Raw genomic sequence first — 22,176 nt, 5'->3', positions numbered from 1 at the left:
AATTGTGAACTCCACCACTAAACCATGTCCCCAAGTGCCACTCTGATGCATCTTTCAAATACTTTCAGGTGTGGTGACTCAACCACTTCCCTAGGCAGCCTGTTCCAAGCTTGATAACACTTTTGGTGAAGAATTATTTCCTAAAATCAGAATAGTCCGAGCATAGCATTAGATAGAGTCCAGAATTCTTTATGATTTATAATGATCTCATTCTCCAAGAAAAGTGTGACACATTGATAGAATCATAGAATCATGGAATGGTTTGGGTTGGAAGAGACCTTCAAGATCACCTAGTTCCCACCTTCCTGCCATGGGCAGGGACACCTCCTACTAGACTTGGTTGCTCAAAGCTCCATCAAACCTGCCCTTGGACACTTGCAGGAATGGTACATTCACCACTTCTCTGTTCCAGTTCTCAGCTGTTCCAGCGCCTCCCCACTCTCTTAGTGAAGACTAAATAACCCTGATATGACCCAGAAGCACTATGCTCACTCCATAGCAGACAACCTGTGTCATGAGAGACCGTGAAATGTATTTTTTTCCAAATACCAAAATGAACTAACCTGCTCTGGCCAGAAATTTTGCACTTTATTTACAAAAAAGTTTCAGCCTTGGTAGTTTTTCCTCATTCTTCATAGAATTCACTTGTATCCCTTCGAAAGAACTACTTTCACTTTTCTCATTCATGCATTAATTAAAACCACTACCTACAGTTCCCTCTGGTGTGATACACACCAAACATACTCTTGTATGGAAACATCTCCCAATCTGATCATGGGTCATAACCCATGATTTTGTACTGAAAATTTTCAATACAAGCGTGCATGGACATAAAATAGAAAATTAAGATCTTGCATTTCATTCATATGACACAGGAAAATCCAAGAGATTTGCCTGTGTTTACCTAAAACATGGAAAATGAATAAAAGAAACCTACACCTCTCAAATTTAACCCAGAACACAATATCCTGGTAGTATGGCAATGAAATAGAGGGATGATGTAAAGTAGCCTGGGAGTGTAGTTATGGAAGCACATGCACAACGCAGTAACTTTATTCAGAGATGGTATTTCTACCAACAACCAGTGTGACAGGGTTATCCTAAAGGCTGTGAAGCTGCAGACCTGCGTCTCTAAGCAGTATTTCTGCAGTACAGTGGCCAAGGAAAGACAAGTTCACCACTAGGGACAGGACCATGACTCTTTACTGCTTTTTTCTATTTTCACAAGAATTTTAGCTCCTTACCCAAATTAAATTCCAGCCCCAACTATTTGATTGCCACAGCTGCCCTGTTTGCTTGGCAGGTGGGGCTGTTAGGCTTAGGGTAAGATTGATTCAAGCACATTGACTATCCTCTTCAAAGAGTGAAAATGTGACCATCTCAAGTCATGATGTGTAACCGTGACTGACAAAACTAGGAAAAGTAGTATAGACATAGATCTCTTTAAATACTTTGCTCAAAGAGTCCTGAAGAAAAACAGTGAGTTCCAGATTTACATGGACTCTATAGTGGGTGTTCTCTGTGAAAATTCTAAATTTTAGGTTTCTTTAGCAGTGTGGTGTACACCTTTATAAATATATTCCATAAAATAATGAGATTGCTTCATTTTAGCTATTTTGAGAGCTAAGCCAACAGTATGAGGAATAAAAAGATAACATTTTTATTTTACTAGCATTTTACTCAAAGGACTAGGTAAGTTGGCATAGTAGATAAGAACTTTTCATTTATTTCATTGTTTACAAAATTGAAGTCAATCATGAGATGAAACAGCAAGTAATGCCAACTCCTACCTAAGAAAATTTATCATAGAAATAGCATCATTTTGAGTGTGTAAACTAGATTTGAACAGTAACACCAACAACAGAGTAGAACAGGACAAATGGACTCCATTGCCAAAAGGTATCCAGATACAGACGAACTTGAAGAAATCCATGATGCTGCTCCATGCACACACTGGAAGGAACACTGTGAACATGCATAGTAACCAGGTTAATGCTGTGATTTTTAATGCTGGTTGGACTCTTCCCTGCTCAAAACACAGTGGTATATTGTTGTACCTGTGTGATCTCTCCTGCTGCTCTATTCTGAAATCAGGCAGGGAAATAAACCTCCCCCGTTACCTTTCCTGTGTACATCTTTATGCTGTCACAACCACACAGCCCAGTCACACAGAGAGATGTTTTTACTTGGAATATCTTACAAGAACTGAATTGTTCCCTTTTGAACCTGGGTTCAGTGAAAGAATTTGCTAAAGAATTTGTCCATCATTTATTCATCTTACAACTCTATTTATAAAAGGCTTCCTGTAAGAAATGCAATAAAGTTCTTTTTGTCCTTTTAGCACATGTCTTGGGAAACCCTCACCACTTGCATCGTAAGGTAAGGAATACCACAACAGAAAGTGCGATCTTTAAATAGGCCACCACGAATAACCCATGTGCAGTAAAATATATACAATGATGTCTACAGGAAACACAATGGTTTAAAAACATATACGGTTTGACGCAAAACACATTTCATAGGCAGTCCTCAAGAAAAGCAAACCACCAAGGAAATTCTGAAGGACACAACTGGTGTAAAGCAACTCTGAATGAACACAAAAAACCTCTAAAACCAGATTATATGGAAAGCTTGTTTAATTTTTTTCTAGGCTTTAAAAAAATCTAGAAAAACTTTCAGTTATTATTCAGGGGACAGCAAACCAGCAGTCGCCAACAAATAGAAAACTGATAAAAGTCTTTGGTGTTAATGACAGAATAAAAGCACTACCATGGGCAAGAGGCTGCAGGAGTTCTGTTGGTTGTATGACACATTCTCACTGTCAACAACAACCAAATCAACTTCTGATCAGGCTAGCCTCTAGTTGCTTTTTAAATTCTGTTAACTGATTAACTGATTCAATAAGATGTACCTAACACACATACCAGCTATACTCTGTAAACATTATTACAGAACATTTTTTAAAGGGGCAAATTTTACACAGAATCAATGGTATGATTATCATAATTTTAGTACTATGCCTTCAGAGAAAATTCACTTTGAACAGAAAGAGAAAAGAAGCAATTTTATACATTCCTATTAATGTTTTTATGAATTAGAAAGACCTTCAAACAGCTTATGAGATAAAAATCCTTAACCACATTTTGGTCTGCTGATTCTTCCACTGTGAAGAAAAAAAAGGTGTGAGGAAAGAGACACACAAAGCCAAAAGAAAGATTATTTCTCCTCTTCCATTTTGGTGGTTGATGGTAGTATACAACTAAATAAGTAAACAAATTTTCCTTTTTAGATGCCGGTATTTGGGTCTATCTTATAAAAATCATAAAAATAATTAGGGAAAAAATTTCAAAAGACATAACTTTTTTCAACAGATTCCAATAGGCTGAGTTTCAGAAGAAGAGAACTCTGAAAGTGAATTACTTTAAACTATTTTCTCATTTATTAATACTACTGCCAAGAGTTACAGAACTTTGGTAATGAAGTAAAATATTCCAGCTCAAAAATAGCTATTTCATAATTCTGTAAAAATAGTTTATTTGCCAGTTTTCTACTGTTACTACTCTAGAATTGTCTCACAAATTGTAAAATTGTCATTTTTATTATGTCATCAAATTTGAGACATGTCTATTGATTCAACTGAAGTGAGTGGTCATGTAATGTTCTTACAGAATAAAATGTAGCGTTGGATTTACAGCTGGGTCACCACTCACTTCCAGCTGTTTTTAGTGACTGTTTTTTTCCAGGAATAGTTTGCATTTCCCCCAGAAAATTCCCACAAAGCTCATGGGACAATGATATGCTCATGTATCATTATGAACAAAAATGTAACTGGAATAATAAAGAGAATATTTGAAATATTTTTCAAGAACCCCTAGAACTGAAATAATGCCAACTATTTAAGTCACCAAGAAACTTCTCATTCTCTTCAGTAAGTGTTAATATCTCTTCCTCTGCAAGTGTGTAATATTTAAGGACACAATCATGGAACGCGAGGGTTTTCTCTTTTCCTTTAATTCCATAAAATTTAATAATGTATTTAATCTATTGATATTTTTTCCTCCTTTTTTATATTCAGAAAAAGATTATAATATTTCAAAGTCTTTAATTGCAAAAATAATTTTAAAAAAATTTGCACAGATGATGATGATGTTAAAGTACACCTTGTTTACTCAAGTGAAAACAGTAACATGTACCTGAAAATTTTCTATCTTGTAATGAAAGCATGTCTTTTGAGAATGAAGACTTGCGTTCTTAATAGATTTATGAAAAATATAGAATCAGATAAGTCCCCCATAACAATGTTTAGTGATCAATGTAACTTGCCCTGAGTTAAAACAGCAGGGGGAGGGCGAATAGATTTTTTAAAAAATAGTTTTTAACTTAAGAAATATATAAGTTCAAAATCCTATGATGTCTGTGTATATGTTCCATGTGGTCATTTGAAGACCCAGAAAGTATCTCTGATCATCCCTCAAGGAATTATATGCTCAGACTCAGAGTGACTGGCTCTAAGCCCAGCCTGTTTTACAATTATAAGTACAAAATTTAGGAGGGATAGCTGTAAATCCATGTGTAAGAGATCTTACCTGCTGTGTCTTTACAGGACCTCAGAATTGCTCTGAGGAGCTGCAGCATGAACTACATGCCCTATAACTGTAATTACAGTTAAATTTTGCAAATGGCCTAAGGCCTTCTAAATGTGTTTCTAAACATAAACTACACATGAAATATGCTTTCTAATCATCATGGTCCCTTAATAAAATGTAAGATAACAGGCTGTGTCTAGGCCAGTAAAAATCTTTAACGATATTTCTCCCTTTTCAGATATTTTTTTCCCACAGAAATAAGAAAGATTGTAAATTATATAAGAAAGTTGTAAACTGTCTGACTCGTTAAAAAATCACCTACCACACACACACAACTTTGAAAAGTGCTTCAGCAACATATGTACTGAAGATATTCCCCATTTTTTTCCATGCTTTTCTTTTCTATCTTACATGGCTGAGTTTTCAAACTTTAAAAGGAATGTCTGAAGATACTTTTCAACAATCTGCCAGCAAAGTGAAAAAGAGAAACCTAAACAAACAACTTCTCCCTTCTCCCCCACCTTGATAACTTTGTTTTCTAGGGAAAATCTGGAAGCAATGGCATAAATTTATCTAGGAAATGGTGAGTATGAACTTTTTGGTTGCTAATGTATATATTCTCTCAACCTTCCAGAATATCCCAGAATAGTCTGCTGCTCTGCATTTGCTCAAGAATCAGACTGTGCTTGTCGTTTTTCTCATTTACATTCTATATATATCACAAAGGACACTTTTCCCTCAGCTCCAGAACATGCCCTGTGCCTCTCTGGGAGCTGCTGGAATGGAACTGCCACTTGCATTTAACACTCGGTGCAAGGCTAAAGCAAGAGCTACAAAGATTGATATGTCTCCAAAGATTCAAGGCTCAAATAAAACTTATTTGCTTGGATAAGAAGGTGAAAAGGTGAGAGGGAGAGCATCTACATGCTCACAAATGCCAAAAGGAACAGGGAGAGAAAGGCAGCTCTATTTTTGTCCGCTAATTATTTAAACTATAGTCCACAGACCAGGAGGAAAGGAATTTCTCTTTAGTGATGGCAGAAGAGTTTCAGACCCTTCTTACTTTGATGGTGAGCCAGGAGCAAAATCATTCTAGGTGGGATGTAACTGAGTCATTGCAGAATAAAGGTTTCCTCAATATGTTCTTCCTTTGGGCAGTGGGAATATTGGGGCAAAACTCTGCTTCTATCCCATCTCCTCCATTGATTGAACTGCATGGTGCTTGTGCATCCTGAAACAATTTTAACTGCTTTGGTTATTGTAAGTCTAGGTGACTGTATGGTTGTGTTCCCCATCCCAACATACTGCCTCCTGACAGGCATAAGAAGCTTTAAAATGAAAAATTGTCTCCTGAATATTCCCTGCAGTAGCTTGAGCAATCATGAAGTAGCTGAGACAGTAATTAAGCAGAATAAATCAAAGTGCACATTGCAGAATTTCTTACAAGAGACCAGCACTGCTCCAAATAGACATTTTCAACATAAAAAATCTGGAATGTAGAATGTTTGGCACATGGTATTTCACTTCTGGCACGCTGAATAGAACTCTAACTCCTCCCTCCAACAAATGATGCATAATCAAAATAAATATGTCTCCTCAGAAATTCATATGGACGTAAGGATTACTAAGAAGCCAGAAAAAGCCAGACAGTTGAACCATAACATGCAGCTTAGTTTAATCTGTTGTGGCAGAAGGTGTAGTCCAACTTTTAATTCACATTATTTCAAGACTGAAGGCGTCTTTACCAACAGGCAGACCAACCTAAAACATGAAATTCTGTTTAAGAAAAAGCTTTTTTGTTTTTTTTTTTTTTGCTTTGTGGAGAGTCAAACACTGCCCAGATAAGTTGTGGAGTTTCTATCCTTCATGCTATTGAGCACATATCTGTATGTGTTCCTGGGCAATCCATTCAATCTGACCCTGCTTTGAGAAGGGGACATTGTACTATATAATCTCCAGACATTCACACCTCAAATATTGTGGGGTTCTGTTGTTACTATATATTACACACATTTTTTATAATAATTCTGGAATAAAGTTGAGAAAATATCTCCTAAAATAATTGCTTTCAAAAAAGAGTTTAAATTTTTCATAATAAAAAAACAAAACAAAACAAAACAAAACAAAAGTAAATAGATTACCAATATCTTTGTGAAATGAGTCAAATTAATCAGAGGAATTTTAGCAGTGACTCTAGCAGTGGAACCCTGCATCTATGTAATCTAAATTATTCCAGGTTAGCACACAGATTTGAGGTCTAAAAATAGTCACAGAATAATTTAATTTCCTATTTTCCTACCTGGATTCCTGTATTTCCACTAAATTCCTGCATATCTTCTAGTCCATATGCAGAAATGAAGAAGCACTGACCCAGTTATGTTTCACTAGAGTCCAGATTTGGAGAATAGAATTTTCAGTTTAATCACTTTTCCTCCAAAAGGACAATGGAACTTCAAACCAAAAAGTAGCTCATTGTAACTTAGGATGTTAAAACAAAATTCCATAAATCCACTTAAGAAACAGTTTATTAAAAAAAAAGCAAACAAACCATTTCCTGTATATTGAAAAGACCATCAATTTGCTTAAAGTGCACAATTTTAGGAAAAAAAGGTGGCAAGTTACTTTTCAACAGCAAAATGATTACAGATATTATTAAGCAGCTGGAAAGCAGAGCATATTTCTACAGTAAACTTACAGGTAGGGCAAACATGTATTGTTGAAGGCAAATTAGCAAAACTGAAAAACTGAAGCCTTTAAGGATATCATCAAATTGACTTAAAAACCAAACCCAAACCAAACCAAAGAAGTGTGAAAGTTGCTGACTTTCACAGGAGTTCTTAAAGACTGTCAAACTTCTCAGGCATGTGTTTTTCCATTTTTTTTATGTGAAAGTCTTAGAACAAAGTCTGCTTCTCCCATTGGTTGATACAACTCTTTTCACTGGAAACTTTTATAGAGAGAAGAAAAGCAGGAAAAAGCCCTGTTAAATTTGTATTTAGAATGACACATTCAAAAGAAAAGGTCACAGACGACATCTGACATTTGGGCTGGGTAAAAGAAAATAAGGTAAAAAGGTGGACTTTTGCAAGGCACATTGGCACAAAGGAGCAACTGACGTTGTGTGAACAGATGAGATAAAATTGATAAGAAAATGTCTGCAGAAAATCAGACAGCATTGGCTCCCGAGATTTGCAAAAGTAAATACACAATGCACAAGAAGAAAGAGGCCATAAAATCAGAAGATAAAGTTCAGGAAGGTGTCATTGTAAAAGTACAAGGAGAACAAGACTTTACAGAAGAAACAGGTGAAATCAAAAGTAGGAAAGACCTGAGGAAATAGGGATCTGGAGAAGGCTTTTGGAAGCACAACCAGTGAAAGTGTGCTACCACAAAGTGTTGGTGGGATGTCAAAGGGGCAGATTTAAGAGAAAAGGAACATGAAAGGATTTTATTAGATAAGTTTTCTAAGGAGTTTAGACATTAAAATGAGATAGAATATAACTATTAATGACCCATAAAATTATAAAAGTCAGTAGTCAGTTCTGGGCAGAAAACAGAAGAGAGCAACTGAAACAAAAACATTGCCAAAGGGGCCTTGCATGGGCAGGATACTTCACACTGAAAATGTTTTTGTCTAGGTTCTCCTTCCATACACAGTCTAACCTCAAGAGATATGCTAAAAAGGCAATAGAAAACTGTGCATGATGGCAATTACCTTGAAGCAATAGTTCAGTTTCAACTACAAGTTTAAAAATTATTTGATTTTTGAAAGGGCAGATTCAGTAATCTTTGAAAAAGTAAATCAATCTGTAAGCATTAAAAAGGTTTTTTCATACATCCAAAAAAAAACTCAACAAACTCAAGCTTTTTTTAACACAAGGTGCATCGTACATTCCTGATAGTAATTGTGGTCTAAGTAAAGAAGCACCAATTACTTCTAGAAGTTAAACATTCTGAAATTTCAGGTACTGAATGAGTTGCACAGATTGTACTTGGATTTCTTTTTTGAAAATAATGAGATGATATTCACCACTGGATGATTAGTAAATCACTCTGCTGGGAAGAATTTTAATGTTATTAAAAAAGACCTGGTATACCTCTACATTTATTTTTATGTATTCAAGTGGATATACACAACATTAAAATGCTGAACTTAAAAAGAAAATTTGAGTAAATGGTTAAATCCTGTTTGTTTTCTCATTCTAGTTAATAAAATCCAATAATTGCCAAGGCCCCACACTAAGTGCTATTTTCTGCTTCCATGATGCTAATAACAGAAAATTATTGTCATGGTTTTAAAATTATTATGAAGCGACAGAACAACCAAGTTTCAGGATGATACTCCAAGGAATAAATACATCATGGAAGAAAGCCAAGTGTCCATATTTATTCTTGTGGCAATTGAATGGGCATTTGCTGGTGTGGTGTAGCCCTGCACAAGTGCATTCCTGTGTCAGCACTCAGCAGAGTTGTACTAATTTGTAAACATGCTACAGGAAACAGGAGTTAAAATCTGCTTAGATATATAATTTGATATGAAACCACATCAAAGACCATCTTAATCCATCCTAAAATAAGCACGCAGCTACAAAATGTTTATCAGATAAACAATAGCTGTCATTTTGCAAGTAATCAGCAACATACTTATTTCAAGTCATCCCTGGACTAAATGTGATTTCTCACTGAGTCTATCCTGAAAATTTGCATCACTTGTAAGTAAAGCACTAACCTTTAGAGCACAGATGTTCTGACAATCTCTCTCCAACATAGTTCCATGTATCAGGTTTTAAGAAATTACTTTCCTAAAACTTTTATAAGAGTAAGCTTTTCAGAGGCTTAAGGAGAAACAAGATAAAATACTTTTCATACTTTTATTTTTTTACTTCAAGGGATAGCAATTGGTTGAAATTGAATGTAAGGAAAAGCAGTAAAATGTACTTGTTTACTACTTCAAAACCATTTTTCAGTCTTCCAGCTTTGAAACTTTCAAATATATTCATTGCAAAAAGTGAAGGATGAAAAATTCCTCCCCCAGAAAACCTTCTAATATTCAGAGCTTGAAAATAACGTAAAAGGTGAAATTATTTGTCCAAACATACACAAGTGGCAGACATCGTAAGCATAAGTATTAATCAGCACAAGAAAGCATAATATTTTACAGTTTAAAGTACTAAAATTTCATAATAGAATACTGAATCACACACCTCTGTAACTGAAATATAACTTTTTTGTTGATAAATGAACATTTAAAACCTAAAAATGTTTAATAATAATTGTTCCCCTACTTTAAAAAATCCATGAGGAGTAAATGTGTTCTAAGGGCCGTAGCTATGTAGTTTTTGACTTATGCAGAGATCAATGACTATCAGGGGATGAAAAACTTAAATAGGTCCCAGAGTAGTACCAGGTTGGAAAATTCAACACCAATGGTGTTTTAAAGAATTCTGAGACCCACTCTTGGTGTCTACAGATGAACTCCTTCTAAGCAGTTCCTTAGAGACTGAAAAATTACAAAACTAAAGACTTGGTCCACTATACCTTTATAAAATACAAGTTTAGAATAAGTTCACTGCCTTTGATGTACAACTCACTGCACACAGCATAACCTTCATTCCCCTACACTGATTTTGTTTTGTGTTACCAAAATTTAGCAAACCTTATTTACACTATACAGTCAAAATTATTTTATGGCAGTTGTGAGCTATTACCATAAGACAATTTTCCAAATTCATGAAACAGAATCTTTGCAGTGTTTCCTCTCAGAAGCAAACAAAAGAGAGAAATTATTTCTTATACTATTGGATAATTCTGATGATATAATAAGTCTTACAACTTAAAGTGTAATGAAAATGAGATGACACAAGAAAATATATGCTTACCAATAGGCAAAATAATTTCTAAAGCTCTTTTAAATTCTGCTTATTGGAAAAAATGAAAAAACACATTCATTTACTCTCAGCCATGCTGAAATCAGATTCATAGATGGAACTTTTGTAAAGGTCCAAATCTTCTCCAAAATACCAAAATATACTTCTGTAAATCCAGAAAGTAAATACATTAAATCATGGTACATAAAAGTAATTTTAATTTTTAGGAAAAAATACTCTGTCTCCTAAATTCTATGTTTACAGAACCTGCAGCAGGATGTAAATAATAAAAAACCCAAACAGATTATTTAGCATTCCATGACATACATTAATTTCTTCTTTGGAAAAAACTAGGAGGTCTCTATATTGAATAGTGTATGTGTGAGAGGATGTTCATGCAGGTGTAATTCTTAAAAACATATAAATGTTGGTTCTTATCAATTTTTTTGCAATTCTCACAAACCTTCCTTTTTGTCTTCTGCGGCAATCTTCGCTTTTGTGTCTGTTATGTCTTTGAAAGAGGCCAGAAAGAGTACGACATCTCCTTTTTCATTCTTTATAGGAACAATATCCAGTAAGCACCAGAATGAAGACCCTGCAAGGATAAAGAATGAATTTAATTCAAACAGCTGTCTTTTAGCAGAGAGAGGGGGGAAAAAAAGTGAACTGCTTATTTAGGAGGTCAGTAGTCACGGAATCACAGATGTTCAGCTCCTGTAAATCACTTTGCATCACTGGTTGAAGCTCTGTAATACTGCTTTCTCCAGACACAAGACATTAATTTAAATGCAAAATTTATCTACAGGGATCATTAATAGTGTTTAATGAAGCTGCTTACTCCTCTGAAACCATGCTTTCCTTTGAACTCTACACTGATGTTATTTCCTGGAATAGCTTTTTCTTTGTTAACTTGGCATCTGAAGAATTCATGTCTGCTATAGAATCATTCTACCTTAATCATCTGACTTGATACTCATTAAAACCTCTTGACAGAAGACCTGCTAGTCAGAGCATCATTTCACTAATACAAAGACATTTAAATTAATCAGATATCAGACTTAGAATAGATACAAACTCGTTGCACAGACAGTGAAATATATACCACACATCATCTCTAAAATTAATGTCAGCTTTACTGTCATAATATTCACCTTTTTAAGACTGAATTTGGGCAAAACTGAGTTTGACAATGTTTTTAATTATTGTCAACTTTTCTCTGTCCACACCTGCTACATAATGATGCAGTTTATAATAAATTCTTACTCTTTGCAAAGATATGTTGTTCAATTCCAATGAAACAATTCATAAGTTTTCTATCAACACCACTTGGAAGAAGAAAATATTTAATGCCAGGATGCAAGCATCCTAGATCCCACTCCCATCCATTCTGGGGTAACTCAGCCCAGGACCAGACTTTTGTCTCTTTCAGGTTTTAGATAGCAATGCTAACTACTTCCACCCACCATCAGCCCACAAATATTATTTATAAGAGATATAAGTGTTACTAGAGAGTTTAAAATTTCTGTACATCTTTATGCTTCCACAATCTGCTGCTTCACAATGTCCTATTTTTAGTGTTCATTTACAAACAAAAGTCTACTTAAATTCAGAAAAAAAAAAAAACAGGACTGGTTCCCTGCCCCAGCTGACTACAGCCAAATGATCAGCTGAGCTTTGGAGGGCTCCTTGGGCACAGCAAGCAGACCAGCCACTTCCTGCTGTGCTGTCTTCTGAAGTTTCCAGTCTTGAAAAATAACTGGGCACAGGAAGATCACAGGTAAGTTTTATAATTTAGATTTTCAAGTGGAAGTTCCCTGGTTACCTTTTGAACACTGTAGATGAGCATGATAGGTGAAAGAGCAGCTTTTCTTTTGAAGCACCACATCAGTTAAAGGTAAAAAAATTTGCTTCAAAGGAAATTCATCTGGCCTTCTGTGCCCCGATCAAACTTTCCAAGAGTCACACAGGCACCTTTGAGACTAACATTACTAGTTCAGCAATCTGGTAGAATTTCCACTTAAGGTATTTAAAAAAAGGGACATGGAGAAATTGGAACAAGAGAAAAGAAAGCTGGAGGACAGAAAAACCTGTGGAAAGAAGCAGACTTGCTTTGTATTGGGTTTAAATATTCTTATTTTGAAGACAAAGCAAGGAAAGCTTCGCTTTTAAAAGAAGGTAAAACATATCAGAATCAGAAGCAAGGCATTTCTATTGTTCTTTCTCCTACTTTGATTCTCCATTCTCCTTTTTTTTTTTACGGATTTGACGCTATTAAAAATTCTGGGGAAAACTGCTCAGTAGCATTACTGTCAGAAATGTTTTAGATAGTCACACTGTCCCAATCTGAAGTGGTCCATTCAAGGAGAAGAAGCATTAAGAAACTTTACTGCCTAAAAATAGAAACCTAAGTCTTTACAAAATACCATCATAACTTCTAAACTGGCCATACTCCTACTGGCAAAATTACTTTCTACCCAGTTGCATTCTACCAGTAGTTTCAGTGGGCAAGAAGTCTTTCTCAACTCCTTCTTCTAAACACCACCAAGAGGGCTAATGGTCTTTTCTTGCTCTTTTCAATTGTTACATGTCTTTTCTACACACACACACACACACACACACACACACACACACATACATATGCATTAGCCATTAAGACCTGAAAGAAAGTTGCAGGCATCAGGCATTTCAAACAAACCTAACTCAGTTACAGTAACATTGTCTGAAATCGTAATTTGTAGGTTTAAGGGAGTTATTACAACATAGTTAATCATTAGAGACAAATCTATTTAATATCTAATGGTTTAATGCATTGTCTCTTTTGTATAACCAAAATACAGTTTAATTCTTTAGAGGTTTGTTAGTCACCAGTGTTCACTAGTCACTGAAATTGTCCCACATCCTGTCATCATTTAGTTTCTCTCAATCATATTTTATTTTTTTTTCTTTTCTCATTCTCCTTCTCTGTAGATATATCTGAAAATATTTTGACTAAGCAAAGCAAATGTATAAAATATGGTGTGTGCCACTAAAGGAAACACAGATCCAATACATGCACAGGCTACTTCTCTCCTGAAGAGTTCCAGGCTAATACCCGGTGTGGTGGGCTGTCAGTTCTGGCTGTATTTACGCACTGAATCTTTAGAAGTTCTAAATCTGAGCTGGTGGGTTTGGTGGGTTTTTTTCTGTGTTTTAATTTTATTTGTTTTTTTCTGCCTTTTCTCTGAAAGGAGCAAATGAATATGGAGTTGTTTTCAGACTGGGTGAGATGATCTGTTTTAGGTCAGGACTAGGTCAATATAATGTTGCATTCTGTCAAGAACAGAAGAGCTCTCTCTCTTTCACTATTGAGGAGCATCCTTGGAAAAATAAACCGCAATGCAATCTGTTACATAGCTTTTACTGAAATCCAGCATCACATAATTCTATAAACCAAAAGCAGAACTTTCTTCACATCAAAAAAAAGTAGTGCCCTATTTTGTTATGGTTCTTTTGAATGCACTCGTCTGTGAGACAGAAATTCCTTCCCTGCTTCAGATGATGCATACAAAGGTTTTCTGTATTGTCAAGAGTTGCCTATCAAAGAAATTTCTTTTGGAGGTTTATTTATATACAGACTATTTTTATTGCTTCAAGCCACCACTCTTGGAGAAAGAGTCTAATCTTTCTCTTGCATTATGAAGGGTGAAAATATATTTTAATATCCTCAAGGCTTATATAAGCACATCACAGGGAAGGAGAAAAGAAACCAAATGAAGCATAATCTTATCACAAGGCAATTTGGCTATAGTCCACCTTTTATATATACAAAAAAAAGAGAATGCTTTATGGTCACTCTCTCAACCACCCTTTCTACCTTTCCTCATTTTGACAGCTAGAAGTCTGTCCTCAGACTGAAATCAAAATAAGGGTCAACAGACCACAGCATTTAAAAGGGAGATTTTATACAAAACTCTGTCATTAGAATGCCAGTAGCCTTCAAAACCAAGCACTCTTTTCACTAGAAAATAAAGCTTGCTTGAACCATGGGACAGACTGAGACCATTAGCTCTGTTGATGAGCTGTGTGCACTCACCGTATGATAAAAGGTAATCTGCAGTCATGCCCACCCCAGACAGAGCCCAATGAAATACTCAGAACAGAAATATCTTTGGTGGATATTTGGGTATTGCAGAGGTTTCATAATAAAGATATGATGTGGGATGCTCGTCTGCAAAGTTTATGTAATTCTTTAACAAAATAAATAAACTCTACACCCATCTTGTTAAAATTTTACTTCATACTTTTTAAGCGATACAAATATCGCTTTCCAATAAATACTTGGAATGAGTGCTACTCGTGCTACCCATCTTGTTAAAATTTTACTTCATACTTTTTAAGCGATACAAATATCACTTTCCAATAAATACTTGGAATGAGTGCTACTCGTGCCAAGCTATGGCTTCCTTTTGCTCTTGACAGTCTGGGAGTAGTTTTGTCCAGGAAGAAAAGCTTAAGGCTTCCTTTTACTTTTTGGCTGGTGTGGTTATATCCATTTCCAGACCCTCAATTTCTCAGGACTTTTCTTGCCACACTGCTTTCCAGAGGGACACTGAGCCACTTTATGCTGTTCCTTCTTGGAGCATTCACGGGTCAGAAATAAGAAACACAAAATTTTTTGTGATCTATCTCCACTTCTTGTGGCATAAGGAAGAGGGATCAAGCTCCTTTGAGAAGCTCTGAATCTACACATAACACACCAAATTAACCAAATGTAATGGTTCCTAGACTAAGAGCCGAAGTATCTAAAGAAAAAAAAGAAAGTTTAAATGGTTTGCATACTAAATATAAAAGTCTTGTGGCACAAAACAATAGCTCTTCAAGGAATAGTTATATATATTCATAAGAGGGCAGAATTAGGCTTCACAAGCCATCATAAATCTGGAATATTTCTTTTTGTTTAAGTAGGTTGCTTAGTAAACTAAATGCTCTTGTAGGGAGATGTAAATCAAGCCTTAAAGAAAACTATTTAAACACATCACCCTATTTCAGGGGATTCATGTAGAAGACAAAGATCAAAATATTTTCATGTAGATACTGTAATAACTTGTCAACAAGATTGATGCTAAATACTCAGCATTACAATCCTCAGTGTCTCATTGGTGGTTAATAATTATTAGCAAAATAAACCTGCATCATAACACCAGAGATATCTGAGCCTGATCATTTCCACTTTTCCACCACAGAAAGTGTGCACTTCAAGACTGGCAGGCTGGGATGCCAGACTTTGTCCGAGGAAACCAAACTCTCTCTTTCATCAGCTTACCCAAAAGTTCCCAGCCTCACTGATAACACTTCATTTTGAAAGTTAAGTGGTTTTGACAAATGTCAACATTTTGTTGAGGAGAGAAAAGTGCAAAGAAAAATGTTTAAAAAATTGCAACTGGACTGAACAGGAAAGGAAATGAGCAAGAAAACTATAGCTATACATTCTTTCTCTTTTGTAAATATCATAACTTTGAAAATTATCAATTAAAACAGCTAATGAAAAGTTCTGCTGCTTTAAGCAAATTATCACCTCATTCTTCTCCATTATCACTGCAAAAATCAAATGTATAAGTTAAAATCTATAAATTCTTTTTCTTGAATTCTGCTACTGAAGGTTCCAGCTTATCTGCTACACCTAGTGCCATTCTTTGATCAGAAAAAATTACAAAATTAAGAGCTCATGTGGGCTATGATGAAACTGACTTACATGGGAACAGGTTGTTGATTTAGATTTTCATACAAGTGGCAAAGAAGACTCAAGAACTTGTTTCCCCTACTTCTGTGTGACCATCAGATAACACTTGTATCCTGAAAGTCTCCTTACAAGTTTTAACAATCAATGTAATCTATACCAAAATGGATTTGTAATCCATTGATGCATCCAAAATGGATCCATTCCAAAATTTATTTACATCTCAAAGCAGAATATAGTTGTGTCCCAAGAATTTGGTACATGAAGATGATAGTAAGATACTGTAATAACAAAGCAAAAATTGTATTTCAGTATGAATAAGTAGGGAATTAATAATCCTGTGGAGTTGATTTAAAACTTGTTAAAAATAGCTCCCCAATCTTCTATTTTCCCTATGGAGTACCATGTGCAATTATTCTAATCTATTACATCTCATCAGAGATACACAAATCCATCCCTTCATGTCTTCCCAGCCTTTTCTGTGCCCGGCTTCAACCTGTGCTCTGTCCCTTCTGCTGCCAGGTAATCCAGTGTCTTGTATGTCTCATACTGTCCAGCATGTCCAACTTTCTCTGCCATCTCTGCCATGATGGAGAGACGAAAAGAGGGAAAAGATGCCCTAAGAGAAGACCCTTTTCAACACAGCAATATCCTATCCTTGCCTCTCCTGCAAACTGCCAATGATAGGCAGAGAGAAGCTTAATTCACAACCCCAAATTTTCTGTATGTCACTTTTTGGACACAGACTGTCAGTGTTATGGCAGCTCCTCGTTTGAGTGCATGTCTTTTCCAGCCTTAGTGGAACAATGCATGCAACAGCTAGTTCAGTCTCCAGTGAATGTTTTATACAACTGATTTATGAACTCCAGCACATCTACATTTCAGCTTTGTTTATTCAGCTTTCTGGTCTTTCCTTGTATAGCACCACTATCTTCCCTAGTTAATAAAACCATTTCAAAATCCTCTAGTTACCCTGAGTTTCCTTGAACAAAAGCAGAGAACTAAGCAATGCCTTTTAATGCCATGTGAGATGCATTATCCTTAAGTGTACCACTTTCTTTTTGTCCACCCTAATTTCCTTTTCCTATCTCCATCCAGATTAGAAAAGAAAATGACATTTAGGGAGATAAGTACTTCCCTGATGTAATACATTTACTGGGTTGCAGTTATGACAATTAGCAAAACACACAGGATTATCTAAAAACTAAGTTAAGTCAGTGAGATGCATTCTGTTTAAATGCAAAGAGCTTCAGGGCAGACTCATAAACATTATCAGTTTGCAACTTACTTTTCCTCCCCCTCCAATGATAATTACTTTGTCACAGTTATATTAGTACAGGGCATTCAGCATTTGTCAACTAACTCCTGAGAAAATACTAATTGAGACAATACACTTATATAAACAAATATACAACATCTATGGCTAAAATGAAAAATAACCCAACCAAACAAAAGCAACAGAATAAACAAAAGAGAGTTTCTTCAATAACTTAATACAGGCTGCTTCAGAAACAGTCAGGCTCAATCCTTCCTAATTGAAGTAATGAAGTAAAGTTTAGTCTTTACTTCATTGCTTTCACTCAAGCAATTTCCAAATAAACCAAATTTTCTTTCCATTGAATATTGTAGTTTTGAAATCTATTGTTAAAACTGTGTTTATAACCTATGATCCTTATTCCTTTTGGACTTTCAGGGTCAACAGGTAGCTATAAACACAGCAGTAAATATGATTTCTCAGCCTACTGAGGGATGCACTCCTGAAAAGAAGGCAAGAATTTTTTTTAAAACAAGATGATCATATACAATATGTATGTCTAGATATATATTCGTATATATATTCATATGTATTATATATTCGTATATATATTCAATATGTATGTCTAGATATATATTCGTATATATATTCATATATTCATTATATATTAATAAAATGTATTTATTATTCAGAAATTTCACCTTATATTTTCACATCTGAAGGAGTTAAAGCACACATTCACCTAAACATAAACTTGTTTTCAAATTACATTATTTTGCTTTTAAGCTCATTATTCTATTATCTGAAAAGAGAGACTTCAAAGATAATGTGAAATTGACTGCAATCAAAAAACCCAGCAATCTCCAAACAGACCACTACACCTGTGAAAAAAAATTCACATTTTCAGTTTCAAAAAACAAGCGATAATTATATAAACTCAAATATCTGCAAAATAATTTTGTGATTCTCACTTTGTTGTCTTTAGCAGTGGCAGCCCCTAGAAACAGAAGTCTGGAATCTGCAGAATGGGAGATCTCCCAGCACTGGAAGAGGTGCTGGCTGTAACCTTGTGCTTATTCATAAAGATTTCTAAAGGCATGACATGGAGAAAAAGGGGATTCTACTGGTTACTCATGCACTTACATTGAAAGGCTACATTTTAGAAACTGATCAAGTTATTCTACACTTCTTCTCCCACACGGTTTGGTCAGAAAATATTTTGCTTTATAATCCTTGTGTATAATCCTTGTTTTATTTGTTCATATTATTCAGAAGTTTTCAGCAAGTTTAGAGGTTTTCTGTTGAGGCTGCGATTCAAGAACTTGAACCTGTACTTCACATGCAGTACTTGGGCACCTTTCTGGAAGGAGGGGGCTAAAGCTGGGGCCTGAGATGGAGCTGAGTCATGGATCTGAACTGATAATCCCACCCTGTCAGGTCCAAGGGTTTTGTACAGAAGGGTTTTGAAACACACACTGAGCAATTATGTAACGTGGTAGAGAGGATTAATCTTCCCAATTCACCACTTGAGTCCATGTGAGCACATGCTGTAAACAGTCTCTGAGCCTGTCCAATGAAATTATAGTAACCCCACCAGTTGGAAAGCAGCAGGTTTTAAGCTTCTCGTAATTTAACTGCTCTATGAAATCAAACTGCTTTTGCAATTTCCTACCCAAATCAGTGGGAGGGTTCAGTAGACAGTGCTAACATGAGCCTCCTATCACCTTCCAAAACTTATGGAGCTAAAGCAAGAAACCATCACGGTGGTCAGCACAGGGGGGGGCAAATAGTCTGCATCATAATCCAGAATATGGATTTAGGGATCAGGGACAAAATAAGGAAATGCCAGCCAAAGAGAGGCATATGGTCATTGGGAGAAATGACACTTTGAACTTTCTTTATCCAAAGAACAGCCTAACTCTTGGTGAAGCACAGGCACCCAAGTCAGCTTTTAGCCAAAGCTTGATTTAAATCTCATAAAAAAAAATAAAAGGCAGCAGACTCAGTGTGGCCATAAAATTGTGAGAAAAAATTTGAATAGAAAGGTGACTAGTCTGATGTCTTATGAACATCCTACTCCAAATTTAATACCAATATCTCTTACTAGAAATGGCTGCATAAAAAGTAGCACAATGTCTTTTAAAAACTAAAAAAAAAAATAGCATCCAGCAGTACCAACAGCCATTCATGCCAGGTGCAGCTGGAAGCCCAGGGTGCCTGTGTGGAAACAGGTTAGCAGTGGAGGGCAACAAGTTGTAGCAATATAACAAGGAACAGGAAAATTTCACACAGATTTATTTACATATCAATGTGGTTCTAGAAGAACAAGTCTTTTCTCAGTGAATTATGCTTTTAATACATCGTGCTGCTGCTGAAAGGAGCTATTAGCCAATATCACTGTGAATGCATCAGAGCGACGTATCAGCACTGTCAGTGAGCTGCAGCCTTGTTGATGTCTCATTAAATTCTAGAAAAAGACCTCCGATGGTTTAGATCACATTGTACACAGGGGATTTTGCTGCCTTTTTTTTCTTTTGGCTTATAACTGAAATTCATCCCCATGCTTTGTCTTCTTTAAGGCTTTTGCTGACCACTTCACTGAGGCCTCTGTAAAGTTTCAGCCAGGGCACTACAGAGGAGCACAAGCCTGCTCTGTCTTCCTCTTCTGCTGCAGAAGCTGGGACTGTCTCTAAAACATCAAAACATTTCAGAGGTACACATTACCTTTCATCAGAAGCCATGGGTCAAGCAAATGAAGGATTTGGAGAGAAAAGGAGACAAAAGTTCCCTATTCTGTGAAACAGAGGAAATTAAGGACATGTCCTCTGTCTATATTATATACTGCTTTTTAAAGAGGAAGACTTCCCAAAAATCAGTGAAATTTTCTAATGATTAATGAGTTATATGAAAGGGAGAAATGAAAAAGAACAAGAAAACAGAAGAAAAAAAGAAAAAAAAAGAAAAAAGAAGAGAGAAAGGAGAAAGCAAAATAAAAAAAGAAAATATTCTTTTATAAAGTTACAAATTGTTTTTTATGGCTCAGGTAATTGCAATTAGATATTACCTTCAGATTAATTTTTCAGTGTTGCTTGCTTTTTTTTATTTCCTCCTCCTGTATTTTGTACTATAATTTAGCAAATGTGAGCAAGACAACCACAAAAGCTTTTTAGCTTTCTTATTTTTAGATGAGGTTTTCAAGGCAGAGAAGCAGTGGTGCAGCAGTGAGGCCACATTGCTACAAACTGCTCTGTCAAGCAACTTGTCAAGGGGCTTTCTCTACATTAGTAAGTAGAAAATTGTCACTAAAAACTAGTAGAAAGCAGTCACAAGAAAATTTGGGTCTCTGTACAGAATTTTTTTTACAGTCAGAAAATTCTAATAAATGCCTCTTTTCTTAATGCTGGGCTTACCTTCCAAAAGATATGGTGTATTTCAGGAGTTTGTTAAAGAAGGCAGATACTTTCTGGAGAGAAGCCTGAGGAAAATCCAATTTTCTTTCATTTCAAAAGAAATTAATTTCTCTTCAATTTCTTCATAATTCTTCTACGATTTTAAATAACATTGAATTCTTTATCTAAAAAAAACCCCATTTTCTGTTTTCTTAATGCAAGGAATGCATTAAATATATATGGTGTTGTGTAGCCTTTGCTATTCTCTAGCCAAGTTATTCAACCACAAACATGGCAGAGGCAATGGATGGTGTCTCATGGCCTGAGCCTTATTTCATTTACCTGTGGCTGTCATTGCTGACTTCAAACAGCTTTTTGCCAAATTAATCCAGGAGCTCCTTTCTCTAATCATACTCTGCCCATCTGAAATACCTTAATCCCAACCTTACAGATATGGATACAGCCTTACCAAAACAGATATTCTCATGCAATGATGAGAAGAGATAAAATACTTTCATTTAATCTTACTGACTTGTAATAAATGAAGAAATAAATACTGAAATTGAATACATTGTATCTTCCTCACCTTACAATTTACTTACCAAACCTTTAGGGACCAAGAACATGCCTAAGACATAAACCAGAAAGTGTTTAAATCAGTGTACACATAGAAGCTGACAAAATGTCCCTTGAGTCCTGGTTAAGTGTCACAGACAAAGTAAACTCTGCTTGCAACCAAGTCCTGAGGCACCTTGTAAAGACAGTCCCAGCAACACCTGCTTGCTCCAGTCCTCTGACAGTAGGGGGTTTTTAACTGTGCACAAAGGCTTGTGCAAACAGCCCTTTTACTGGGGTGCACAGATATGATGGCCACCACAGTGGAGTCTCACAAATGTCCATAAATCACAAGAGGCCACTGCTGATTACATTGTGTTTCACACAACTTAGACATACACAGAAAGGGGCCAATTTCCTTTCAGTGAAGGAAGGCTGTGGAATTATTGCATGTTTTAAAAGGTTGTATGTAAGCACAGACCACTTTTCAAACACTACAAACCTAATTTTGATACAAAGGAAGTAAACCTGATGGGGTCATAGGGGACCCAAGCTGTGACCTTCTCAGCAACTGAAGATGGAGAGCTTAGACTGGACTAAGTCACTGATTATAGGGCTTATTGTAGCATTATCTCAGGCTGTAATAGAAAAGGAAAAACACCCACATAGCTACTTAATTGTATGTCAGTTTGAGGAAATGTAAAGACCTCATTTAACTACCTGTACTTGCTATTGACAAATTTCAGAAGAGGTCTGACAGGGAGAAAAATAAGGGTTTATTTAAATATAATTCCACAGCGTAGTGTCC

The 22,176-nt window shown here is 35.7% G+C and overlaps 1 protein-coding gene across 1 annotated transcript in view; it reads right to left on the bottom strand.

Moving 5' to 3' along the window:
- Nucleotides 1-22,176, bottom strand: part of KCNH8 (potassium voltage-gated channel subfamily H member 8) — a 176,956-nt gene that overhangs the window by 95,191 nt on the left and 59,589 nt on the right. Inside the window, exon 3 of the mRNA XM_036379185.2 lies at nucleotides 10,917-11,048. Coding sequence (XP_036235078.1) covers nucleotides 10,917-11,048 — 132 coding nt within the window. The remainder of the gene's footprint in view (nucleotides 1-10,916; nucleotides 11,049-22,176) is intronic.

The sequence above is a fragment of the Molothrus ater genome, chromosome 1 (genome assembly GCF_012460135.2).
Source record: "Molothrus ater isolate BHLD 08-10-18 breed brown headed cowbird chromosome 1, BPBGC_Mater_1.1, whole genome shotgun sequence".
NCBI lineage: Eukaryota > Metazoa > Chordata > Aves > Passeriformes > Icteridae > Molothrus > Molothrus ater.
This window is presented reverse-complemented; position numbering and strand designations above follow the sequence as displayed.